Source organism: Acomys russatus, chromosome 10 (genome assembly GCF_903995435.1).
Source record: "Acomys russatus chromosome 10, mAcoRus1.1, whole genome shotgun sequence".
Taxonomy (NCBI): domain Eukaryota; kingdom Metazoa; phylum Chordata; class Mammalia; order Rodentia; family Muridae; genus Acomys; species Acomys russatus.
In genome coordinates this window covers 1,368,515-1,396,340 of record NC_067146.1, presented here as the reverse complement: position 1 = coordinate 1,396,340, position 27,826 = coordinate 1,368,515, and the positions used below count along the sequence as shown (strand labels likewise).

At 39.3% G+C, this 27,826-nt stretch overlaps 2 protein-coding genes and 1 gene segment (V, D, J or C); all 3 read left to right on the top strand.

Annotated features, from left to right (window-relative positions):
* LOC127194822 (T-cell receptor beta-1 chain C region-like) overlaps positions 1 to 27,826 on the top strand; it is a 231,238-nt gene that overhangs the window by 54,063 nt on the left and 149,349 nt on the right.
* Positions 2,338 to 5,679, top strand: LOC127194341 (anionic trypsin-2-like). Its single transcript, XM_051151653.1, has 5 exons — positions 2,338 to 2,377; positions 3,399 to 3,558; positions 4,483 to 4,736; positions 5,094 to 5,230; positions 5,494 to 5,679. The coding sequence occupies exons 1-5, from the start codon at positions 2,338 to 2,340 to the stop codon at positions 5,641 to 5,643; spliced, it is 741 nt and encodes a 246-aa protein (XP_051007610.1). The 3' UTR covers positions 5,644 to 5,679.
* The window catches only part of LOC127194343 (anionic trypsin-2), a 135,672-nt gene continuing 110,185 nt past the window's right edge, over positions 2,340 to 27,826 (top strand). Inside the window, exons 1-2 of the mRNA XM_051151655.1 lie at positions 2,340 to 2,377; positions 17,576 to 17,735. The gene's annotated coding sequence lies outside the window, so the exon portion shown is untranslated. The remainder of the gene's footprint in view (positions 2,378 to 17,575; positions 17,736 to 27,826) is intronic.

Genomic DNA, 27,826 nt, shown 5'->3' with positions numbered 1-27,826 from the left:
CCAGCCTTACAGAAGCTTCTCAGCCTCATGAGGTCCCATTTATTAATGGTTGACATTAAGGCTTCATTCCAGGCATGCAGGGATGGTTTAATATATGGAAATCCATCAATGTAATCCACCATATAAACAAACTGAAAATAAAAAACCACATAATCATCTCTTTGGATGCAGAGAAAGCGTTTGATAAAATCCAACACCCATTCATGTTTAAAGCTTTAGAGAGATCAGGGATATAAGGCACTTTCCTGAACATAATAAGGGCTACATACAGCAAGCCAATAGCCAAAATCAAAGTAAATGGTGAGATACTCAAAGAAATTCCCCTAAAATCAGGAACAAGGAGAGGCTGCCCACTGTCTCCATATCTTGTCAATATAGTGCTCGAAGTTCTAGCCAGAGCAATAAGACAACAAAAGGAGATCAAGGGTATCCAAATGGGAAAGGAGGAAGTCAAATTATCCCTATTTGCAGACAATATGATAGTGTACATAAGTGACCCTCAAAATTCCACCAGAGAACTCCTACAGCTGATAAACACCTTCAGCAAATTGGCTGGATACAAAATTACTCAAAAAAGTCTGTAGCCTTCCTATACACAAACGACAAGCTTGCAGAGGAAGAAATTAGGAAAACCACACCCTTCACATTAGCCACAAGCAATATAAAATATCTAGGAGTTACTCTAACTAAGCAAGTGAAGGACTTGTTTGAAAAATAATTTCAAAACTCTGAAGAAAGAGATTGAAGATGGCCTGAGAAGATAGAGTGATCTTCCTTGCTCATGGATTGGGAGAATTAACATAGTAAAAATGGCCATCCTACCAAAAGCAATCTACAGATTCAATGCAGTCCCTATCAAAATACCTATACAATTTTTTAAAGACATTGAAAGTTCAATTCTGAACTTCATATGGAAAAACAAAAAACCCAGAATAGCTAAAACAAACTTGTACAATAAAAGGTGCTCCGGAGGAATCTCAATACCTGATCTCAAACTGTACTATAAAGCAATAGTAATTAAAACAGCATGGTACTGGCACAGCAACAGGCTGGTTCATCAGGAGAATCAAATCAAAGACCCAGATATGAATCCACACACATATTGTCACTTGATTTTTGACAAAGAAGCCAAATTTATTCAATGGAAAAATGATAGCATCTTCAACAAATGGTGCTGGTCGAACTGGAGGTCTATGTGGAAAAAAGTGCAACTGGACCCATATTTGTCACCTTGCACAAAACTCAAATCCAAGTGGATTAAATACCTCAACATAAAACCAGAGACACTAAGTCACTTAGAAGAAAAACGGGGAAGAGCCTGGAACATATTGGCACAGGAGACAACTTCCTGAACAGAACATTTCTATATTTTAAATATTGATTTCTATTCATGACTCCTATTGGATGTGAAACCTCTCTACTGAAGGCATTTCTCTGAGCAGAAAGCCAACTGATGGTTGTTCAAGACCTTTCTTCTATCCAATCTATATCAACTATGCTTGTATAAGGTAAAAATGTTTTAATCTTTAATGCAGATTACTAATGCATCCATGAAGATGTTGAAAATGAACCATAAATGCATGAAAACTGAGAGTTAAAGATCATGACAGAGGCAGAGAGAAGAATGTGATATTGGTCTCTCTCCAGAACATATTGAGAAAGTACCTACTCAAATGTCATTGCTCACACTTCAAAGATTTTCATGTTCATGTTGGAAAGGAGAGTCAAGGGAAAGCCTATAATAAAAATCACACTTCTTTCTTCATTTGCCACGTTGCTTCATACTCTCATTTTGATTCCCAAAGCCTTTAGATATGATCTGTCTATATGATTAATTTTTCTAGAGATCAAAATCATCAGTTCATAATTATTAGATCTAGAAATGATGTTTTTTCTCATGAGGATCTAGGTCCCAGAATATCCACCTATGCACCTACCTACCAATATCAAGTCTTTGCAAAGTAAATTACATAAGTTTCCCATGAAGTTAGGTTGTATCTAAGGATGCTAGTGTTCTCTACCACAAACCCTCTACCTATAAGTCTAAGAAGGCCCAACAACAAAGACAGAGTCTATGTTTCCACTGTTATAAGAAGGCCCTTTTCAAGAATCAACTCCTTCCCTTGTCTAAACCAAAAAGGAAAGTTTCCTTATCACTTGTACCTCACATACCCACAGAGTAGATACACAGAAAGGAGGTGATGTAAGACTCTGGGAAAGGGAAACCCACAGGTGTGCCTGTGCAGCAGCAGTGGGGGCCCTCCCCTTAACACCTCATCCTCCCTCCATAGGAGTATAAAGGCAGGCTTCCTCCAGTGCTCAATACCTTCTGCCACAATGAGTCCACTCCTGTTCCTGGCCCTTGTGGGAGCTGCTGGTGAGTGCCATGCCTTAACTTGGATCCTGCTCTTCCTTCTCCTAAGAGCCATGAGCCCTACCACCAAGGCTGCTTTTTTTTCACTCTATCTATACTCTAATATTCTCTCTCTTCCTCCAACAGTTCTGTTTCCAATATTTCAGGCTTCTCAGTAAGCCTAAATTTTATTACCCCATTCTATTGCCATTTAATATGTGATCAGAGAGTTCAGAAAAGGAAGTTATGTGGAGATTCCATGAAATGAACCCACATGCATCTATATTGGCTCTATCAGCTTGAAGATAGCTCAGCAGACTGTCTTTACAGAGGAGTATTCCAAAGTTGAACGTTGAAATCCTCATTTTACTGGATATTAATATCTAAAAAGTCTCATTTTATGTATCTGAGGCAATTACTTTGTATTAGAATGGACATATTTATGAAAAAATATTTAAATGTCAAAGGGACTTTAAGACTTACAACCATGCAATCAAAGTTAAAACTTAATGATCCTAGGCAAAAACATTACATTCCTCTGTGCTATGTAAGTCCTTCTTTGTATTTGTCTTTATAAATAGACTTAAGCGTTAAAAGCTTAAATACTCTAGTATAAAAGCTTTATGTACCACACAGGGTATGTAAATGCTATTTAACCAATATATTTTCCAAGATAGATTCAACTACCGCAAACACCTTAAGCTCTCTTACAGACAGGGTGACAATTAATGATACACTTAAGATCAAAGCCGGCAGTGTATCATACAATCATATTTGTACCCTATTTCAGCATGCTGAGAACATCACTTGCCCTATCCCTGGTAACCAATCACAAGGAAGTCACCTATAGAGTAATTTTATATTGTCCTGCCGCACTGTCTATGTTGTTCAGTATGCTTCCGGTGGATACAGGGTTTCCTTTTTGCCTTCACTTATGGTACTCAGGAAAGATTCTATTAGCTGAAAGTTGGAGGAGGCCTGAGGGCTCCACCCTCCAGAACCTTGATGAATTGTCTTCTCAATGGTCTTCTTGTCTTTATTGAAGTTGCTTTCCCTGTTGATGATGATGACAAGATTGTTGGAGGATACACCTGCCAGAAGAATTCCGTCCCCTACCAGGTATCCCTGAACTCTGGCTACCACTTCTGTGGAGGTTCCCTCATCAATGACCAGTGGGTGGTGTCTGCAGCTCACTGCTACAAGTCGTAAGTGATGGGCCCTGACTGTACAGAACACACACTTGACGCTTCTAAGGGCAAAGTATAAGGTTAGGCAGGAACTGAGGGTGTAAGGTGAATGTGAAGAGAGTGAGGGAAGAGAGATCACTAACTGCAGCTCATTTCATGAGTTTGGAGAGAATAAGGATAGAGGATAGGAAGCTTCTCACACCCTTGACCCACCCCAAGTCCACCAGTGGTGCAGATAATGACAGCAAGGAGAGGTAAATTTAGGGTAGAAAGAACCAAACATGAAGTCACAAAAGACTTCTGCAAGTAGTAACATTGGGTCCGATAAGAGGGCGATATACTCAGTTGTCAGTGAGTGTTGACAATTTGTAGGTATTTAGGATTTCCTATTTCAATTATTTTCACTATATAAAGAGAAATTGGATTCAGGTCATATAACAGAGGGTATCAGACCTAAACATGCAGCAGAATCAGCCAGGACATGATTTAGAAAGTTTAGGATATATTCCAAGAAAGGGAATCAGAGCAAGTTGCCAGATGCCATAGCTACATGAACCAAACTATTCTTATACCAAGCTGGACTAGAACCATAATATATTTTAGAGTAAAGGATTAGTGTGGTTTATACAGAGGAAAGATGAAGATACAAGGAGATACTTTCTATACAAAGGGGGTGGCGGGGGAACAATCTGTTGATGAGCAGTCTCCAACTGCACTTCTGTACCTCAATCATAATACCTGTCTTTGAAGCAGAAAAGAGTTCAGTGTCAAATGGTACTTGCACAGATACTTCTGTGAGCCCAGATGAGAATTCCTCCTTATTCCTGTCATATTCCACAAAAAAAACAAACAAATAAACAACAAAACAACAGCACACATTTAATAACTCTGGGCTATTTGGGTATGGGGAGGAAAATGCTAACCATCTTCTCTTTCCAACAGCCGCATCCAAGTGAGACTGGGAGAACATAACATCAAAGTCCTTGAGGGCGATGAACAGTTTGTCAGTTCCGCAAAGATCATCAGACACCCCAACTTTAGTTCGAGGACCCTGGACAATGATATCATGTTGATCAAGCTTGCTTCCCCTGTGGCCCTCAATGCCCGAGTGGCCACTGTATCTCTGCCCACTTCTTGTGCAGCTGCTGGCACTCAGTGTCTCATCTCTGGCTGGGGCAACACCTTGAGCTTTGGCGGTGAGTAAGACAATTCTACTTTTACAAATTTCCAGAGCCAAGTAAGTGTAAATACTTTCACCATTAGATTCTTAGATATAACTACATTGTAAAAACTCAATACCCACAGGGTTCTGCACATGTCACAGGGGATATTTGCACATAGAATGATCGACTTCACAGAATGTAAACAGGAGATATGTAAAAGTTGCTCTTATTACTTCCAGAAAGGACATTAATAACGCTTACTCTGGGATCTAAGCTTCTTGCTGGTCCTTAATATCTTGAAGAATGTTCCAGGGGTCACAGAGTGTTTACACTGGAACCTTGATCCCTAACTTCACTGAATCCCATTCCCTTCTTATCCTTTCCTCAAAGTGAACAACCCAGACCTGCTCCAGTGCCTGGATGCCCCAGTGCTGTCTCAGGCTGAGTGTGAAGCCTCCTACCCTGGAAAGATCACCAAGAACATGATCTGTGTTGGCTTCCTGGAGGGAGGCAAAGATTCCTGCCAGGTAATTGGCTCCCTTCTCATGTAAATGCCTGTAATCCTAAGAGTGGGAATGGAATGTCCTAGTGTCTCTGGCAAGGAAGTTTCCTGTAGGTGTTTCCCAGAAATGTTAGGGAGTCTCTTCTGGGTGTCATTTTGACATGTTAGCAAGAGTAAAGGATGGGAACACCAATGGGGCTAGATAGAAAGTCATCTTCAGTTCAGAGTAAATGTGGTCCTTTTATTATAACATGCTTCATATTTAACCACTCTGTTCCTTCATCCCAGGGTGACTCTGGTGGCCCTGTGGTCTGCAATGGACAGCTCCAGGGCATTGTCTCCTGGGGTTATGGCTGTGCTCAGAAGGACAACCCTGGTGTGTACACCAAGGTCTGCAACTATGTGAGCTGGATCCAGGACACCATTGCTGCCAACTAAGCACCCTTAAGCTCTGTTGAACACACCAGGCCAATAAAGTGAATTTCCCCTATTGATGTGTCTCTTTCTGATCTTTTTTCCTTTTGTCTGTTGGAAATACATTCATATTTGAGGTCATTTTCCTCTACTCTTGAGTTGTGGTGGGGTAATGCATGTCCAAATATGTTGCACATAGCAGTATGTCACCAGACATTGAAAGTAATATAAATCTTATATGAATTACATATTTTGTTTTAGAAAAACATACATCAGAAAGTTTATTTTGAACATGTTCTTAATGGATCTATTATTTACATGTGATTTTTAGGTGAACACTTTCATTGTTAAGGAATTAGTCACTTGCATTTTGAATTGGTGTTGTGTTTTGTTGTAGCAGAATGTAGTGGAATCTAAAGGTATTACCATGTTCGGTCACCATTATCAATGCTAAGATTATTATCCATTTTGAATGATAATGGGAACATTTTATATGCTGAAAAGACAAATCTGGGGAGTGTTCCTGTGCTCACAGGAAATGGCTTCTCTATTTCTGTATGTCTGCAACATTGCCTTCCATTTATCTATGGTATGACATCATGCATGCACCACTCTGAGAGCTTTGCAGACATTTTCACACTGGGTTTACTCTCTCCTCTATAGTCATTATTATTGGAGTGATAGAGGTAGGAAAGACATATGCAGCGAGTATGTAGGTTACAGTGCCCTTCACCTAGAAGATGATACATCGGAGAAATGCCTCCCCAGGTATGCTGTGCTCACTATGGTGCTTTGCATTCTCCCCTGCAGCAGGAGGGCCCTGCACAGCAAATTGTCTCCCTAGATGCTGTGAAACACCATGTGAAAGAATCTCAACTCAGAAAGACATATCCAATGTAAACTTGTTTCTGTTGTTTTATGACTAGATGTTGGTCTGAACGAGCTCAGTCATGTGCCTACATGCTACCTTCCTACCTATAAAATGGGAGTAGTCATGATGGTGTCTTTTTGAGGCTTTATCCTCTGAGTTGCAGTTGCCTTTGAACTTGCAGTGGTCTCTTTTCCAGGCTCCAGTGTGCTGGGATGTCAACCACCATGTCTAACTCTAACAAAGGTTTGTTTTAACTTAAATACATTTTCTCGCAGAAATATGAAAGGACAACATTAGATGTCAAGAGGGTGGTAGGGTGGATTTTCCTTGAGTCATCTTTCCGTGTGTTACTGATGGACATCTCTCTGATTCCTCTCACAGGCCTCTATGATCATCTCCTTTTCAATTTTAAAATGTATTGTAACTGAAATATACTTGCATCACTTCCCCTCTCCCTTTCCACCTCCAGGATCTCCCTGATACCCTACCGCAAACCTTGCCCATGGCCATCTACTCTCAAGTTTACAGTCTGTTTTTCCTTGGAGACTATATATATAGTCTGTCTGTCTGTCTGTCTGTCTGTCTGTGTGTGTGTGTGTGTGCGCACGCGCACATATGAGCACAAATAAAGATACTTTAATTTGTCTCTCTCTTTTTGAGACTTACATAACACCTTCTATTATTATGAATGTTAGTCCTCAGAAAGATGGCATTGAAGTCAACTTGGCTCAGTGGCCTCTGGAACCTCTGTCTGAAATGCATGGTGTCTTAAAAAAAAAAAAAAAAAAAAAAAAAAAAAAAAAAAAAAAAGGACTTACCTTCCACTTCTTGGTGGCAAGTAAGGGCAAGAAGCAATAACCTTAGTGTTTCAGACTCTTGTACAACTTTGAGCACCAACTCAGAAGGTTTTTAAATTTTGAGCTTTACGCTTTTTGTTAGATTGTCTTGGATGGAGTATTCATAGCTGAGATAAAAATATCATAACTTTTATAATATATGAAATATATATTTGTAATATATATATAAATAGAAACACACACATAGATAGATAGATAAATATAACACATGTGTTTTAAGTTTATTGTCATAATTCCTTATCACATTTTCAAGAATCTTTACTGATATTTTACCCTTCTTTCTCCTTCGTCTGTATTTATCTTTGTCTCCCTTCTCTCACATATCATTTTTGCCATTTCCTCAATAATATCTTTTGCCCCGTTTTATTGCTTCTTCCTTACTCTCACACTACCATACCCTGGTGATGGTCCTCTCTTACTTTCCTGTTGTCTTTAACTTTTCTTAGTTACTCCATAATATGTACTCACATCTTCAGATTTGAAGTTAGGAGCCACCAAGGGAAAGTACTGTGTATGTGTCCTTTGTCGTTTGGGGTCTGCATTAATACAGTCATTATGATCCCTTCTTGTATTGCAGTTATTGACAAGAAAAGTTCATAATTTCATTTCTATGAATAAGTAATATTCCATATTGTATATGTACACATTTTTATTATTAACTCATCTAGTTTAAAGACGTTCAGATTGTTTCCATTTCCTAGCTATGATGCCTAACCTGGTAGTAACCTGTCACTCTCTAATTGAATTATAAATCCTTCTCAACACAAGGGAAAGTATGGCTGGTACTGCATACCAACCCAATACCCAGGGCTATGGTTCTTGAAGAAAAAACTACAAATACCACTTTACTAAACCAGCAAAATTCCTCATTACATCCTAAATATTCATCCTTATGCCTCCGCGTATGTGTTTTCCTCAGTCTCATCAAGGAAACTTCTCTTTGCAACCAATGGAGAACATTAAAGAAAGCCATAATGAATAAAAATGTGGAAATGTGGAGCTCAGCCCCAGAAGATTCATCTACACAACATTTCCTGTTAAGAAGTCTCAGGGAACATTTTGGAAGAGGAGGTGGAAAGGCTATAGGAGTCAGAGAATCACTGAGTTTGCTGTGAGTTTGTGTCTTCTAGTTAAATCATAAACTACACCTATTAATTCTCACCAATGTGACTCCGTATACACAAACTGAACAAAGACAACAATTATAGATATGCCAACACGGAGATAAATAAGTCCATGAAGTCACACATATCCTTACACAATGGTGTACAGGTAATGCAGTGATGCTGAGAAAGGGAGAAACAGTCATTCCAGGAAGAACACATCAATTATTCAGCCCTGGGAACCCTAGACCAGTGCCATGGGAACAAGGCAACTCATGCCCAACCTCACACAACACAGGTGGGCAAAACAAGCTTGAGATAACCATCAGCCTAGTGGCACCCAATCCCTAGTGGACAGAACATGCCAGAGACAAGCACTGTCCAGTGCCACAATGCACAGACTGGGCATAGCACTCACGAAAGGACCTGGCCACCCAGAAGTACCAACCAATACAAATACGAGCAAGGAAGATGTAGAGAGGTGAAAGAGAGAGAAGCAGAAGGACATGTATGCAATGAAGAAAGGCAGAACTTGAGACTCAAGGACCATCTGATGTGAGTAGGTAGTGATACCACCCAAGGCCATGGTTAGGTCCTGGACTATGTTGCTGCTAAGGAGCATGTCTGAGTTCATGGCCTTACAGCAATGGGAATCTGTTACTAACAAAGGCCACCAGACTTCTCTGGTCTGTGATATTGCCTGGGCCATGTTGTGTGAGGGCTGTACAGACCTGGCTGCAGTACTCACATGGGCATTGTGGAAGAGCTGGCCCCAAGGCATGAGAGGCATGAGAACAGGGGAGATGGATCCACCCCTCACCAGCTCCAGCAGTTAAGAGAGGAGGTCCCACACCTCATCCAGGAAGTACAGTAAAGCTGATCTTGGTTGTGGCCATTGCAGCTAAGATGACCAAGGGAATTGACATGGAAGAGTCTGTCTTGCCCTTATCTGTTTTGTGCCTGCAGGAGTCGTTAAAGGATACCATCCTATCCTATCTTGTCCCTTGCCACCTGAGTCAGGTTGCTGATCTGGCCCAGTGGTTGTGAAAGCTGAAAAACGGGACCTGCTCCTGACCCAGTGCAGGACACAGGAGAGATGTTGCGCTTGCTCTTTACCTAGGGAGCACACTAGAGTGATCCCCAAGCGTGGGAGAACTGGTCCTGTCCCTTGCTGGCTGCAGCATTGGGGGAGCTAGCTGTGGTCATCCTGAAGAGCTTTCTTGGTGATGCTGATGTGAGAGAGCTGGCAGACTGACCAGGTCAACTCCCACCCAGGCTCTGACCCAGTGTTTTAACTTGTCCCACACCACCATTACTCCCTCTACAAAGTGCTAGATTGTGTGAAAAGGCTGTTCCTGCAGATACAAAGCCTCAGAATCTCCATGACAGGGCAAAACAGGACTCCAACTGTAGGCCAGATGAGTATCCACTGCTGATAGTGTAGCAGAAGCCAAGGAACCTCAAACAGACCAATAACTCATTGCAGTGAACATTTGAAGAAAAGATGTGTGGACAAAAGGATATACCATGGGACACTTCAGGACACAGTACAGCTTCCACAAGGAGGTAATTATTTTCTTTTTGGAGGGAAGGTGAAACGTCAGATATAGACGGATGAGGAGATGAGTGGGATCTGAGTGCAAGGTGTGAAATTGATAATCAATAAAAAGTTTTTTAAAATAGAAAATGGTCAGAACTGAAAAATGCCTACAAGTAACATGATACCAGAATAAGCAGGGTATATTTAAGGAGACATGTGTGCGCATATGCATATGTTAACCATAAAAAGTGAACTTGCACTTGAGAGTATATGGGAGAGTAAGTGTATATGTGACGGTGCAGATGGAAGAGTTTTCCAACTGCAAGGAGGGAGGAGCTTGGTGATCCTGCGTTATGCCCTTCAGTCCATTTCCAGCCTCTGTTCCTTTGCTGTCAAGATACGGTACATACTAGATGCCGCCATCTTATACCCTCCATGAGAGCAAACTTTTACAGCCACTGTGGAAACCAATATGTCTGTTCCAAGGGGATTTGGAAATCATTCTACATCAAGATTCATGTCCACCACTCATGGGAATATACCCAGATCACACTTCATTCTACCACACAGGAACTTGTTTCACTATCTTCATTGCTTCTCTATCCACAATAGTGAAAAATGGAAACAATTTAGATGTCCATAAAATATTCATGATAAAAAAATTGGTGCATTTATGAAATGAAATATTACTCAACTATGTAAAGACACAAATATGTATGCAAATGGTAAAAAAAATCCTGATTGGGGTATTCTAGACTCAGATAGACAACTACCAACTTTCTTCACATATACGCTGTTGTTAGCTTTTAAGTCTTCAATGTGAAAACTACAATCTATATAAACACAGAGGTATAGCAAGAAAGTAGTTGAGAATGAAGAAACTTCTGACAAATGTGAAATAGAATATATAATCATGAATGTGCAATGGTAGGGGACTAAAACAAAAGTATTTAATGAAGAAGGCGAGAAGGAAGTACCTAAGGAAAGGAATATGGGGACAGCTACCTAAACTGAGGGCTGTCTGAGAGGATATATAGAATAATAATATGACAGTAGAAGCTTTTTACAAATCTACTTGCAAAAGAAACATTGGCTTTTTCAAACAGAAGTCTCTCTGGGTATGCAAATTGTACTAACAGACAAGCACCACGAATAGCAGTAGGTCAGCAACAGGAAATGAACTCAGTTATTTTTTTTTAATTTTTTTTCTTTTTTTTTTTTTTGGCTCCTAATACTTTGAGCATTGTTTTTTTAATTTTACAGGTCTTTTGATTGTATATTATGGTTTTCAACGTTGTGTTTTTATGGGATTCATGTGCGTGTTTCTGAGTCTATATGTGCTCCTTGTGCTTTTTCTTTGGCTCATCTCTACCCCCAATTGTATCATAATCTTGCTAGTTTATTTTCATTATTTAGTTGAGTGCTTAATTTCTAATGAGAGGGTGTTGATTTGGGTTAGTGGGTAGGTAGGTAGGTCTGGAAAGAGGTGGATGAGGGGAAGTAGTGATCAAAATATGATGTACGAAAAAAGCGATTTGCAGTAAAAATGTGTATGAAAAAAGCTAAGAAAAAGTAGATTAACTAAATAATAGGAGTAATAATAATAATAATGATAATGATAATAATAATAATAATAATAATAATAATAATAATAATACACAATAAGAGGAACATGAAGATTTATAGATAAAAGAGAAAGAAGCAATGGAGAAAATAACCAAAAAATTTAGAAGAATCAAAACAATCCCTAAATAACAACTAATGATAAATATTATTGACCTTCCAATTAAAAGACTTAGGGTGTATATTAGACAAGAAAACAAAACTGATGAATAAATATCATGGAGTTGAATTCAGTGAAAGAGCATAGTACTATTATGCTATTTGCAGGGGAAATGGATGGACCTTGAGATTTTCTTGTGAAGCAAAAGTTCTCAAAACCACAAATATTGCATTCTTCACCCATGAGATGAGCACACACAGGAAAGTAGGATGGAGACAACTGGGCGGAAGAAGTGTCAGGAACAATAGTGAGAAGGTGAAAGACTGTAATGGGGAGAACCAATATGAGAAATGGACAGTAACGTACATGCTTGAAGATATCATAGAATCCCAGAATATGGTCCACTAATTGTAAGGTTTTATGGAGAAAAAGGAAGAGAAACTTGGTACAGTGCTTAATAAGAGAGTTAAGTAGAAGTACTGAAGCTTCATTGGTGTCTCTGTGGGCTGAAACCAAAGTAGCAACAGCGGAGCTAACCTCTCAGGTGAAGCGAGGCACGGAGCACTGCGGGCTTATTTGTTTGGCCTCCTATCCAGATGTCCTGGATGATAGAGTCGTGAATGATTTTTTCCATTACTCTCCACTTCAATAATTTTTCAATATTGCCTCAAACATCTGGTATTCTTTCCTTTGGTTTGCTTACTCTATTAGTAATGCTTTCCATTGTATTTTATTTGATTTATTTGTAGTACTAAGATGAATCTCCTTTATGATTTCTAATTCATGAATGAAATTCTTGGTCTATCCAGGATTTGTATTTAATCTGTTTAATAATTTAGTTTAATCCTCCTTATTATATTTAATATTTTGCATAATTACTTATGAAATATCATTTATCATAAGATTTCTACTTACATATTATCTCCACTTCCCTACACAATTTCAAAAACTCACTTACTTAAAAACATAAAATAAAAAATTCCACAGGCATACTAAATAACTGAAAACTAAAAGAACAGAAAAGAAAAAACCTAAACAAACAGTATATTAAAAAATGTGGAGACCGTTTTCTCTCTCTTTTTTTTTTTCTTTTTCTTTTTTTCTTGTCTTTTTTTTTTCTGAGACCATATTCTATCAATCAACTTACATACACATGTGGCCTTCTTTAAGGAATGGTCGGTGTGTGCAGTGATACTCCACTGGTGAAAACCATTCTTTGTTTCTAAGCTATCAATTACAAATAGTTTCTTGCATAGGTGTGGGACTCTGTGTAGACTTACCCCTCTTATACTGGCTCTATTCACTCCTGGGACCTTGTCTGTCTTGAACATGTATAGGTCTTAAGCAGCCACCTAGGGACAGGTGGATTTCCAGGAGCTGTGCAGAACTGGCTCTGCCCCTCCGTGCCTGCTGAGCTGGAGAGCTGGCACCACCTCTGCAGAGTAGGCCCTGAGCTTAGCCTGGTTATCACAGTGGAACTCATCCTGGTGCCAGGGGCATGGGTAAGTTGGCCCAGAGGGAAAATGTATGTGACTGCTCTCCCTGCCACATCTCTGCTTTTAGGTTGTGCTGGTGTGGAAATGATGCCTCCCAACTCCCAGCCTCTCACCATGTACAGCATATTGGAAGATCTGGCGAAAGGGTGAAACAGGAGTTCTGTCCCTGGCCCTCACTGGCTGCAGCAGTCTAGAGAGCAGGCCCTGCACCAGTGACCTGGGCAGTACAATGGAACTGGCCTTAGTGGGGGGTTGGGTGGAAGTGGGGATTACAGAGCCCTGAGGGTGTCAAACCTAGGGAGATGCCTCCACCAGTCTTCTGCTTTGAGAAAGTTTAGGCATAGGGGTGCTAAACTCCCCTCCCCCTGGACCCTTGCTACCTGAAACAGTCAGGTAAGCTGGCCCCAGGTTCCTGACAGAGGATGAGATGGCTTTGCACTTTGTCAACTGCAGAACTCAGGAAATCTTATAGGCTGCTTACCTGGGCAGCACAGTAGAGCTGGCACTGGTAGCAGGGGTTCAGAATAGTCTGCATGGTGGGCATGAATACAGGAGAGCTGGCCCCGTCATTGTCTAGAGTCTGAACTGATGTCCTCTGTGAGGTGGTTATGGCCTCCTCACTGCTGCTTGCAACTGTGGTAGTCTACAGAGCTGGTCCTGAAGGCATGAGAGTGGGAGAGGTGTCCTGACCCTCCTTTGTGGGAGGGTAGGCCCCATACCTCAACTGGGCTTTGCAGTGGAGCTGACTCTGGAGGCCTGGGTTTGGTTTAGCCAGCTCGGAGGTGATGAAAGTGGGAGAATTGATCCTGCTCTGGAAGCATAGAGCTGCCTAGCCAGAGCTCGGTAGAGATCACCCTGGTGGTGCAGATAGAGGGGAGCAGGCAAGCTGAACAGCTCAACTACCACCAAAGCCCAGATACAGGGCTTTGATTTGATGCAACCACCAAATCTACATCATCTGTGAACTTTTCCAGCCTGTGTAAGGGCAAGTCCTGCTGATACGAAGCTGCAGAATCTCCATGTAAAGGGCAAGAACAGCATAAGAAGGAGAAGTCCAAATGAAGAGCCAATATTCATGTCACAGAATAAAAAGACCTTAAACTGGCTCATTGCAGTGAACATTTGCAAGTGAAGATGAGTAGACAGGGTAGAATGTGACACACTATAGTTTCCATGATGAGATGTTTTCTACTCTTTGTTTTATATATATATATATATATATATTTGTGTGTGTATGTATATGTGTGTGTATGTTTGTGTTTCTCTGTGTGTGTCTGTGTATGTTAGTTGGGGATGTTTCTATGAGAGGATGGAAAAATGAATGAGACTGTGGTTATTAATGTGAATCTCACTAAGAAGTCGTAAAGCAACTAACTAACCATAATAGTCAGCCAGTCAGCTGGCTATGACCGGTCCTATGATAGACATAGCTCAGGTGGGTGAGAGGTCATGGTAAGATAAGATTCTGAGACACAGTGCCTGGTAAAATATAAGTGTGGTGTTCAAGTTCTGCCAAGAAGAGACATATTTAACAAGTCTCCCAGGAACTTCTTACTTACTTACTTAGTAGTAGATATTTAGATACCACCTGTGGAAAATCTCACACTTCACAGGGTTTTCCATACCTTTTTGGAGCCTTGGAACCATATGCCAATTTTAGATAATTCCTGGGCCAGAAACAAATCCATTTGAGTCATACTATCTCTCTTATTAATTAGAGATAATTTCTTTTTTATGTTTCACCACCATAACCTAACCAATGTAGTGGTTCACCTCCATTCCTAACCAATGTATTTATGACTGTTGTGTGAAACATCTTGAAAAGCTGTCAGACATTTGACAAATAGAAAAGTAATTGATGTGTACGTGACTCCATGAACATTTAATATGATTCAGGTATGGGGGGGGGGCATTTTGAGTACCAATTCTGTCATGGCAGAGAGAGGTCCAGAAGATGCTTAACAGATGTAATTGTCCTCCCCAGTGCATTCTGGTATCCGTTCCCTTCAGCGTTCCCCATGTGTGGCATATCAAAACTAATCACTAGATTCTGAACTCAGAATTTTTTCACTTTGATCAGCATCTGTAGAACATTGTTTTATTTTCAAATTTGAGAGAATTCAACCCTGAACTTTGCATCATCTTATTTTTCAACAACATTAGCATCGGATCTACTAAAAAGTTAAGTAGGTACTGTAACAGGGTTCCTCAAATTGTCTCAAAAATTACACGTAATCTCATACATATTTTTTCAATACGTTCCCTCTAAGAAAGTCATGTCTGAACAAATTTCAGTGCTGAGCCTCAATGGCTTTGCTAAAATTTATTCATGGTTCTTCTAGATGAAAGTGTATCTGAACTAAGTCTGATATAAAAGTATTACTGAAAAATATGGAGAATATGAGAACATTTCTATATTTCAAATACTGATTTCGATTCATGACTCCTATTCGATATAAAACCTCTCTACTGAAGGCATTTCTCTGAGCAGAAAGCCGGCTGATGGTTGTTCAAGACCTTTTTCCTATCCAATTTACATCAAACTCTGCTTCTAGAAGGTAATGAAGTTTTAATTTTAATGCAGATTACTAATGCATCCATGAAGATGTTGAAAATGAAACATAAATGCATGAAAACTGAGAGTTAAAGGTCATAACAGAGGCAGAATGTGATATTGCTCTCTCTGGAACATATTGAGAAAGCTCCTATTCAAATGTCATTGCTCACATTTCAAAGACTTTGCATGTTCATATTGGAAAGGAGAGTCAAGCGAAAGCCTACAATAAAAATCATTTCTCTTTCTCCCTTTGCCTTGTTTCTTCATACTCTCATTCTGATTACCAAAGCCTTTAGGTATGATCTTTCTACATGATTAATTATTCTAGAGATTAGAAACATCAGAAATGATGTTTTTTCTCATGTGTCTCTAGGTCCAAGAATATCCACCTATCCACCTACCTACCAGTATCAGGTCTTTCACACAGTAAATTACATAAGTTTCCCATGAAGTTAGGGTGTATCTAAGGACTCTAGTGTTCTCTACCACATACCCTCTATCTATAAGTCTAAGAAGGCCCAGCTACATAGGCAGAGTCTATGTTTCCACTGTTTTGACATGCCCCCTTTCAAGAACCAACTCCTTCGCTTGTATAAACCAAAAAGGAAAGTTCCCTTATCACATGTACCTCACCTACCCACAGAATAGATACACAGAGAAGAGGTGATGTAAGACTCTGGGATAGGGAAACCTACAGGTGTGCCTGTGCAGCAGCAGTGGGGTTCCTCCCCTTCTTACCTCCCCCTCCCTCCATTTGGGTATAAAGGCAGACTTCCTCCAGTGCTCACTACCTTCTGCCACAATGAGTGCACTCCTGTTCCTGGCCCTTGTGGGAGCTTCTGGTGAGTGCCATGCCTTAACCCTACCACCATGCCTACTTTTTTTAGCCTTTCTATATTCTAATATTCTCTCTCTTCCTCCAGCAGTTCTGATTCCAATATTTCAGGCTTCTCAGTAAGCCTAAAGTTTCTTAACCCTTCTTTTGCCATTTATTATATGATCAGAGATTTTAGAAGAGGAAATTATGTGGAGGTCCATGAAATGAACCCACATGCCTTTTTCTTGAGCATTGAGATAGCTAAACAGACTGTCCTTACAGAGGAGTATTTGGTAGTTAAACGTTGAAATCCTCATTTTACTGAAGATTAAGATCTAAAAATTCTCAATTTATGTGTCTGAGGCAATTACATTGTATTAGAAAGGACATAATTATGAAAAAATATTTAAATGTCAAAGGGACTTAAAGACTTAGAAACATGCAATCAAAGTTAAAAATTAATCATCCTGGGCAAAAACATAACATTCCTCTGTCCTATGTAAGTCCTTCTTTGTATTTGTCTTTATAAATAGATTTAAGCACTAAAAGTTTAATTACTCTAGTATAAAAGCTTTATGTACCATACAGGGTATGTAAGCTCTACATAACCAGTGAATTTTCCAAGGCAGATTCAACACCTTAGACTCTCTTACAGACAGGGTGACAATTAATGATAAACTTAAGATCAAAGCTGGTAGTGTATCAGACAACCATATTGGAACTTTTTTTCTGCATTCTGAGAAAATCACTTTCCCTATCCCTGGTAACCAATCACAACGAAGTGACCTATAGAGTAATTTTATATTGTCCTGATGCACTCTGTATGTTGTTCAGTATGCTTACTGGGGATACAGGGTTACTTTTTTGCCTTCATTTATGGTACTCATGCAGTAAAGACTTCTATTAGCTGAAAGTTGGAGGAGGCCTGAGGGAACTGCCCTCCAGAACTTAGAGGAACTGTCTTCTCAATGGTCTTCTTGTCTTTATTGAAGTTGCTTTCCCTGTTGATGATGATGACAAGATTGTTGGAGGATACACCTGCCAGAAGAATTCTGTCCCCTACCAGGTGTCCCTGAACTCTGGCTACCACTTCTGTGGAGGTTCCCTCATCAATGACCAGTGGGTGGTGTCTGCAGCTCACTGCTACAAGTCGTAAGTGATGGGCCCTGACTGTGCAGGACACACACTTGACGCTTCTAAGGGCAAAGTATAAGGTCAGGCAGGAACTGAGGGTGTAAGGTGAATGTGAAGAGAGTGAGGGAAGAGAGATCACTGACTGCAGCTCATTTCATGAGTTTGGAGAGAATAAAGATAGAGGATAGGAAGCTTCTCACACCCTTGACCCACCCCAAGTCCACCAGTGGTGCAGATAATGACAGCAAGGAGAGGTGAATTTAGGGTAGAAAGAACCAAACATGACGTCACAAAAGACTTCTGCAAATAGTAATATTGGGTCCTATAACAGGGTGATAAACTCAGTTGTCAGTGAGTGTTGACAATTTGTAGGTATTTAGGATTTCCTATTTCAATTATGTTCACTATATAAAGAGAAATTGGATTCAGGTCATATAACAGAGGGTATCAGACCTAAACATGCAGCAGAATCAGCCAGGACATGATTTAGAAAGTTTAGGATGTATTCCAAGAAAGGGAATCAGAGCAAGTTTCCAGGTGCCATAGTTACATGAACCAAACTATTCTTATCCCAAGCTGGACTAGACCCATAATAAATTTTAGAATAAAGGATTAGTGTGGTTTATACAAAGGAAAGATGAAGATACAAGGAGATACTTTCTATACAAAGGGGGTGGCGGGGGAACAATCTGTTGATGAGCAGTCTCCAACTGCACTTCTGTACCTCAATCATAATACCTGTCTTGGAAGCAGACAGGAGTTCAGTGTCAAATGGCACTTGCACAGATACTTCTGTGAGCCCAGATGAGAATTCCTCCTTTTTCTTGTCATATTCAGCAAAACAAACAAATAAATAAACAACAAAACAACAGCAAACATTTAATAACTCTGAACTATTTGGGTCATGGGGAGGAAGATGCTAACCATCTTCTCTTTCCAACAGGCGCATCCAAGTGAGACTGGGAGAACATAACATCAAAGTCCTTGAGGGCAATGAACAGTTTGTCAGTTCCGCAAAGATCATCAGACACCCCAACTTTAGTTCGAGGACCCTGGACAATGATATCATGTTGATCAAGCTTGCTTCCCCTGTGGCCCTCAATGCCCGAGTGGCCACTGTATCTCTGCCCACTTCTTGTGCAGCTGCTGGCACTCAGTGTCTCATCTCTGGCTGGGGCAACACCTTGAGCTTTGGCGGTGAGTAAGACAATTCTACTTTCACAAATTTCCAGAGCCAAGTAAGTGAAAATACTTTCACCATTAGATTCTTAGATATAACTACATTGTAAAAACTCAATACCTACAAGGTTCTGCACATGTCACAGGGGATATTTGCACATAGAATGATCGACTTCACGGAATGTAAACAGGAGATATGTAAAAGTTGCTCTTATTACTTCCAGAAAGGACATTAATAATGCTTACTCTGGGATCTAAGCTTCTTGCTGGTCCTTAATATCTTGAAGAATGTTCCAGGGGTCACAAAGTGTTTACACTGGAACCTTGATCCCTAACTTCACTGAATCCCATTCCCTTCTTATCCTTTCCTCAAAGTGAACAACCCAGACCTGCTCCAGTGCCTGGATGCCCCAGTGCTATCTCAGGCTGAGTGTGAAGCCTCCTACCCTGGAAAGATCACCAAGAACATGATCTGTGTTGGCTTCCTGGAGGGAGGCAAAGATTCCTGCCAGGTAATTGGCTCCCTTCTCATGTAAATGCCTGTAATCCTAAGAGTGGGAATGGAATGTCCTAGTGTCTCTGGCAAGGAAGTTTCCTGTAGGTGTTTCCCGGAAATATTAGGAAGTCTCTTCTGGGTGTCATTTTGACATGTTAGCAAGAGTAAAGGATGGGAACACCAATGGGGCTAGATAGAAAGTCATCTTCAGTTCAGAGTAAATGTGGTCCTTTTATTATAACATGCTTCATATTTAACCACTCTGTTCCTTCATCCCAGGGTGACTCTGGTGGCCCTGTGGTCTGCAATGGACAGCTCCAGGGCATTGTCTCCTGGGGTTATGGCTGTGCTCAGAAGGACAACCCTGGTGTGTACACCAAGGTCTGTAACTATGTGAGCTGGATCCAGGACACCATTGCTGCCAACTAAGCACCCTTAAGCTCTGTTGAACACACCAGGCCAATAAAGTGAATTTCTTTTATTGATGTGTCTCTTTCTGATCTCTTTTCCTTTTGTCTGTTGGAAATACATTCATATTTGAGGTCATCTCCCTCTACTGTTGAGTTGTGTTGGGCATCCTCCACCTCCAAATATGTTGAATGTAGTAGTATGTCAGCCGACATTGAAAATAAATTTAAATTTTATGTGAATTACATATTTTGTTTTAGAAAAAGATACATCAGAAAGTTTATTTTGAATATGTTCACAATGAATCTATTGTTTACATGTGATATTTAAGTGAACACTTTCATTGTTAAGGAATAAGTAACTTGCATTTTACATTGGAGTTGTTATTTTGTTGTAGTGAAATCTAAAGGTATTACCATGTTCAGTCACCATTATCAATGCTAAGATTATTATCCACTTTGATGATAATGGCAACATTTAGTATGCAAAAAAGACATATCTGTGGATCTTTTTTGTGCCACAGGAAATAGCTTCTCTATTTCTGTATGTGCAACATTGCCTTCCATTTATCCATGTTAAGACATCATGCATGCACCACTCTGAGAGTTTTGCAGACATTTTCACACTGGCTTTACTCTCTCTTCTATAGTCATTATTTTTGGAACGATAAAGGTAGGAAAGACATATGCAGCGAGTATGGAGGTTACAGTGCCCTTCACCTAGAAGATGATACATCGGAGAAATGCCTCCCCAGGTATGCTGTGCTCACTATGGTGCTTTGCATTCTCCCCTGCAGCAGGAGGGCCTTGCACAGCAAATTGTCTCCCTAGATGCTGTGAAACACCACGTGAAAGAATCTCAACTTGAAAGGCATACCCAATGTAAACTTGTTTCTGTTGTTTTATGACTAGATGTTGGTCTGAATGAGCTCAATCATGTCTCTACATGCTACCTTCCCACCTATAAAATAGAAGTGGTCATGATGGTGTCTTTTTTAGGCTTCATCCTCTGAGTTGCAGTTGCCTTTGAACTTGCAGTGGTCTCTTTTCCAGGCTCCAGTGTGCTGGGTTGTCAACCACTATGTCTAACTCTAACAGAGGTTTGTTTTAACTTAAATACATTTTCTCGCAGAAATATGAAATGGCAACATTTGATGGCAAGGTGGCAGGGTTGATTTTCCCTGAGTCATCTTTCTGTGGGTTACTGATGGACATCTCTCTGATTCCTCTCACAGGCTTCTATGATCATCTCCTTTTCAGTTTTAAAATGTATTTTAACTGAAATATACTTCCATCACTTCCCCTCTCCCTTTCCACCTCCAGGATCTCTCTGATACCTTGCCCATGGCCATCTGCTTTCAAGTTTACAGTTTGTTTTTCCTTGGATATATATATATGCATATGTATATGTATATATATAATGTCTGTCTGTCTGTCTCTCTGTGTGTGTGTGTGTGTGTGTGTGTGTGTGTATGAGCGTGCGCACATGCGCACATGAGCACAAACAAAGATACTTTAAATTGATGTTTCATATAAAAGTGAGGTGATTTATAGGCATCACTCCTGAGTAGTTCTGTTTGTTGTCTCTCTCCTTTTGAGACTTACATAACACCTTCTGTTATTATGAGTGCTAGTCCTCAGAAAGAAGGCATTGGAGTCAACTTGGCTCAGTGGCCTCTGGAACCTCTCTCTGAAATGCATGGTGTCTTCAAAAAAAGGACTTACCTTCCACTTCTTGGTGACAAGAAAGGGCAAGAAGCAATACTCTTAGTGTTTCAGACTCTTGTACAACTTTGAGCACCAACTCAAAAGGTTTTTATTTATTTTTTATTTTTTTAACACATTTTTATTGAAAGATAAAATAATTCATATTACATCTCATTTTCTATCCCATCCCATACATCCTCCCATTCCTCCCTCCCTCCCACTTTCACCCCACTCCCCCTTCCCTATGACTGTGACCAAGGGGGACCTCCTCCCCCTAAATATGGTGCTAGGGTATCAAGTCTCTTCTTGGTAGTCAGCTATCCTTCCTCCGGTGCCATTGGGCTTCCCCAACAAAGGGACATGGCCAAATATGGGGCACCAGAGATCCTGTGAAAGTCAGTCCCCAGTCTCCACTTAACTGTGGAGAATGTTCTGTCCCTTGGTTAGATCTGGGTAGGGGTTTGATGATGGTTGCATGTTTTGTCCTTGGTTGGTGCCTTTGATCAAGCAGAACCCCTGGGCTCAGATCCACCCATCATAATGTTCCTCTTGTAGGTTTCTAGGACCCTCTGGATCCATTTACTTCCCTATCCCCTATATTTTTCTCACCTAGAGTCTCAATAGGATGTTCTCACCTCTATCCCACTTTCCTGGTAGGTGCAGATTTTGATGGGACCTGCCCCTTGGGCTAGTGTCCAGTTATAAGTGAGTATATACCATTTGAATCTTTCTGCTTCTGGGTTAGCTCACTCATTATGATCATTTCTAGTTCAATCCATTTGTCCACAAATTTCGGGAATTCCTTGTTTTTAATAGCTGAGTAGTATTCCATAGTGTATATGTACCACAGTTTCTTTATCCATTCTTCTACTGATGGACACTTAGGCTGTTTCCATGTTCTGGCTATTATGAATAAGGCTGCTATGAACATGGTTGAACAAATTTTCTTGTTGTGTGCTAGAGCATCTTCTGGGTATATTCCAAGGAGAGCAATAGCTGGGTCTTGAGGAAGCCCTATTCCCAGTTTTCTAAGGTAGCACCAGATAGATTTCCAAAGTGGCTGTACTAGTTTGCATTCCCACCAGCAATGAAGGAGTGTTCCTCTCTCTCCACATCCTCGCCAGCATGTGTTGTCACATGAATGTTTGATTTTAGCCATTCTGATGGGTGTTAGATGGAATCTCAGAGTTGTTTTGATTTGCATTTCTCTGATAACTAAGGAGGTTGAGCATTTCTTTAAGTGTTTCTCAGCCATTTGATATTCCTCTGTTGAGAATTCTCTGTTTAATTCTGAGCCCCATTTCTCAATTGGGTTATTTGGTTTGGTGGCGTTTAATTTCTTGAGTTCGTTATAAAGTTTGCATATTAGACCTTTGTCAGATGCAGGGTTGGTGAAGATTATTTCCCAGTCTGTAGGCAGTCGTTTTGTTCTTTTGACAGTGTCTCCTGCCTTACAGAAGCTTCTCAGCCTCATGAGGTCCCATTTATTAATTGTTGACATTAAGGCCTGGGCTGTTGGTGTTCTGTTCAGGAAGTTGTCTCCGGTGCCAATGTGTTCCAGGCTCTTCCCCACTTTTTTTTTCCACCAGAGAACTCCTTCAGTTGATAAGCACATTCAGCAAACTGGCTGGTTACACAATTAACTCAAAAAAATCAGTAGCCTTCCTATATACAAATGACAATCATACAGAGGAAGAAATTAGGAAATCTATACCCTTCACGTTAGCCACAAGCAATTTAAAATACCTAGGAGTAACGCTAACCAAGCAAGTGAAAGACTTGTTTGAAAAAAACTTTAAGTTCCTAAAGAAAGAGATTGAAGGTGACTTGAGAAGATGGAGGGATCTCCCTTGTTCGTGGATTTGGAGAATTAACATAGTAAAAATGGCCATCCTACCAAAAGCAATCTACAGATTCAATGCAATCCCTATCAAAATACCTACACAATTTTTTAAAGACATTGAAAGTTCAATTCTGAACTTCATATGGAAAAACAAAAAACCCAGAATAGCTAAAACAATCTTGTACAATAAAAGGTGCTCCGGAGGAATCTCCATACCTGATCTCAAACTGTACTATAAAGCAATAGTAATTAAAACAGCATGGTACTAGCACAGCAACAGGCTGGTTGATCAGTGGAATCGAATCGAAGACCCAGATATGAATCCACACACATATAGTCACCTGATTTTTGACAAAGAAGCCAAATCTATTCAATGGAAAAAGGATAGCATCTTCAACAAATGGTGCTGGTCTAACTGGATTTCCACATGTAGAAAAATGCAGTTGGACCCATACTTGTCACCATGCACAAAGCTCAAGTCCAAATGGATTAAAGACCTCAATATAAAACCAGAGACACTAAATCAGTCAAAGGGTTTTTAAATTTTGAGCTTTATGCTTTTTGTTAGATTGTCTTTAGCTCTTGGATAGAGTATTCATAGCTTAGATAAAAATATCATTAATTTCATAATATATGAAATATATATTTGTAATATATATAAATATACACACATATACACACACATAGATAGATATATATAACACATGTATTTTAAGTTTATTGTCATAATCACTTCTCACATTTTCAAGAATCTTTACTAATATTTTACCCTTCTGCCTCCTTCTGTATTTATCTTTGTCTTTGTTCTCTCACATATCACTTTTGTCATTTCCTCAATAATATCTTTTGCCCCATTGTATTCTTTCTCCATTACTCTCACACTCTCATATTCCACAATATGTACTCACATCTTCAGATTTGTAGTTAGGAGCCACCAAGGAATAGTAATGTATATGTGTCATTTGTCATTTGGAGTCTGCATTAATACAGTCATTATTATCTCTTCTTATATTGCAGTTATTGAGAAAAGGTATACTGTGCGACACTTCAGGACACAGGTCAGCTTCCACAAGGAGATAAGTATTTTCTTTTTGGAGGAGGGCAAAAGGTCAGATATAGATGGATGAGGAGATGAGTGGGATCTGAGTACAAGGTGTGAAATTGATAATCAATAAAAAGTTTTTTAAAAATAGAAAACGGTCAGAAGTGAAAAATGCCTACAAGTAACATGATACCAGAATAAGCAGGGTGTATTTAAAAAGACATGTGTTCACATATGCATATATTAACCATAAAAATTGAGCTTGCACTTGAGAGTATATGGGAGAGTAAGAGTATATAAAACAAATTGTTCCTGATAAAGATAAAATAACTTTGATTTTGGGTACCAAGTAAGCTCTCCAGCTGTGATAAAACAACTAATGGTTTTAGTATCTATATATGCTTTTCAATATCATACTGGCATTTTCGTTTATCCCAATTTCTTCCTCTAACTTAACAACTATGGTTTTAAGCACCAAGTAAGAACTCCGGCCTGTGATAACACAACTAAAAATTTTAGTATCTAAATACATTTCTCAATATTATACTGACATTTTCATTTTCCCAATTTCTTCATCTAACTTAGGTTTTGCTGCTTTATATATCTCACTACTTACTAGTCATGTTTTCATTTGATTATTGCATTCATATAATATACACATTTATTGTGAAATATTAAAACAATGTTTAAAAAGTAGAATCACTCAGCTCTAATTTACCTAGGTCATTATTGTTGAATTACAATGTGTTCTATCAGTAATATTTAAAAAAAAACCATTTCTTTCAATGACATATATCAATTTTTACATGAATAATTCAGGCATTGATGTCCATTTCTCATATGAAGATTTCCAACCAAAACCAGTTGCAATGTAAATAACTTGGATTAATTTAAAGGAAGAAATTTATGTATATGTCTTCATTGTTACTCTAGACTCAAAAAGTGATAATGGAAGCATTTATCATCCTACCTTCTCAAATTAAGATGCTGATGACTTAGCAACTCCTCAGCAATTCACCAAAGGTATTGGAATCTCATAGCATAAAAACATGAAGCGCTGTTTTAGCACCTTGTCACACTCCTAGTGATAAACATACAGAGAATTTCAGTCGCATAAGACCTACCTCTCATATCTGTTCTTCACATGAGCATTGAACCATTCAATTTAAAAAGCCTGGCACTATTTTCTATATTACTTGGAATTTCCCAAACATTTTACAAAATATTTCTTCAGTAAGTAAACATGGTTTGAGGAAAAAAAAAAAAAAAAAAAAAAAAGGACCACTTCTGCGGGAAAGGGGGCATGAAATCTTCTGTTTTCTATATTACTCATTGAACAGAGTCTAGAATTCTTACAATACCACACAAAGTTTAAAAAAATATTTCTTGGGTAAATAAGCATGGATTGAGAAAAATACTGAACTTCCAAGACAAGATAAGGCACAAAAGGTATCAGTTGTGGTTTAGTTAAGGTGGAGAAGTTTCTGTGCAAGAATGGGTCAACACCACCGCATTGTGCCTCTCTTCCCAGATGGTTTAAGGTTGTGTCAAATTGACAGTTAAGATTAACCAACACAGCACTCAATTTTTGCAATTACATCCCTCATAGAGAGTTTATAGTCCTGGACAGGGTTGAAAGCAGCAATAATGATCTTCTATTGCATTCTGCAGGGATCTTTTGATGCCTCTCATGTTCAATTCATTTTCAGGGTACCTCACTGCTTTAATATAAGTCACAGACGTTTTAGAAAATATGGAGTCCATGGAGTGAGTGAGAAATTTCCCTGAATATAGAAAGCAAAACTTGGAAATGCCATCAGGGGTTCCTAGTAACAGAAATGGAACTCCTAAAATGAATGCATCTTAAAGCATAACAGACTCTTGATTAGCCTGGATTCAGTACTTGCTCGAATGGAAGTAAATGCAGAGAATTCCAACAACAATTGATGAACCATCAATGGTAAACATCAATACATTTGAACCTAGTGAGATGATGATCCAATGAGTGTGCTCTGTATAAGACTGGTTTTAATGCTTTGCTTCTTCTAATTTTCACTCTCTTCTCTACAATAATAATATCCCACTTAATTCTTTTAAAATTGTTTTAATTTCTCTATGTGTTCGTTTTTTTAATGGGCAAGCAGAATGCTTGAAGGGAGGGGAATCTTAAACTTGCTTTCACTTTCGTATTCTTTTCCCTTAACTATTTTTCACTTAAACTAATTTTTCACTTTCATTCCTTCTTTTTTTCTTTAGTCAGTACTCAGCATAAGCCTTGCTTTTTCTTTGTCAGTTTCTTTGTGCCCTTCTATTGGGTTATTATTTATAGTTTTCACCATATTCTAAATAAATATTTACTTTTAAATTCAGTTTATGTATTTGTATTTTTATGTTCTGTGGTCATTGGTGATACAGAAGATAACTAAGCAATATAAGTATTTCCATACCCTCTGCAGTTTGGTGGGTGTGATGTGTAATTTAACATCTATTGCCAATAACTCATGTTACAGAATCCCATTGAAGACAAGGCTCTGTGCATACTTAGGAGACATTACATATATTATGATAAAACTAAACATTGAAGTGACTGTGAAAGATTGTCTGAGGAAGTTACTTGGTGTGGAAATAATAACTGTGAACATGGCTGACATCATTCAGTGTGCTGTATATATTCTGGGAATAGAAAGAATTAAACAGTGAGCGGCACGTTGAGTACTAGCATTCATCATGTCTGCCATCTGACTGTTCATAATGTGACGAGTCACCTCAGGGTTCTGGTACATGCCTTTCATTCTATAATGGGTTACCCTAAAACCTTGAGTAAAAATGCATCCTTTTACTCTTAAATTTCCTTGTCGGGTATTTTAAAGGAAGCAATAAAATGCGTAACTAACACAGTGTGGTTGTCAGAGTGGTTTCGGTGTGTGTGTGGGTTTGGGTTTTGGTATGATTTGGTGTTTTTGGAAGAGATCAGGAGGGGAATAGGCATTTATACTTCAAAAAAAGGCTACTCCTGAAGAAGCTTCCATCCCAAAAACCAACAGAAACTTTCATCCCAATAAATGTACAAATTGTAACACCAAAACACAAAAAGACACATACAAACACACAAACACATACAAACAGCACATCTCATTCTGAAGATAATTGCTCCACAAATTTCGAATTCAAATACATTAAACTGCTAAAATGTGAAGAAAATGAAAGTGTGTACGGAAAAACGGTGAGTGACTTCAAAGATGCTATAAAGAAGCACATAAATAATGTGAGAAAATGAACTGAGAGCCTGGCTTAAAAAATCATCACGATGAGTAGGAAATTTAGCAGCGATACTGAGATGATGGTTTATACATTTTACTTTTAATTTGTATATTCACTTTAACCTCCTACTCCCACCCTCCCACCCTTTTTTCTCTATCACCCCTCACCTTCTCC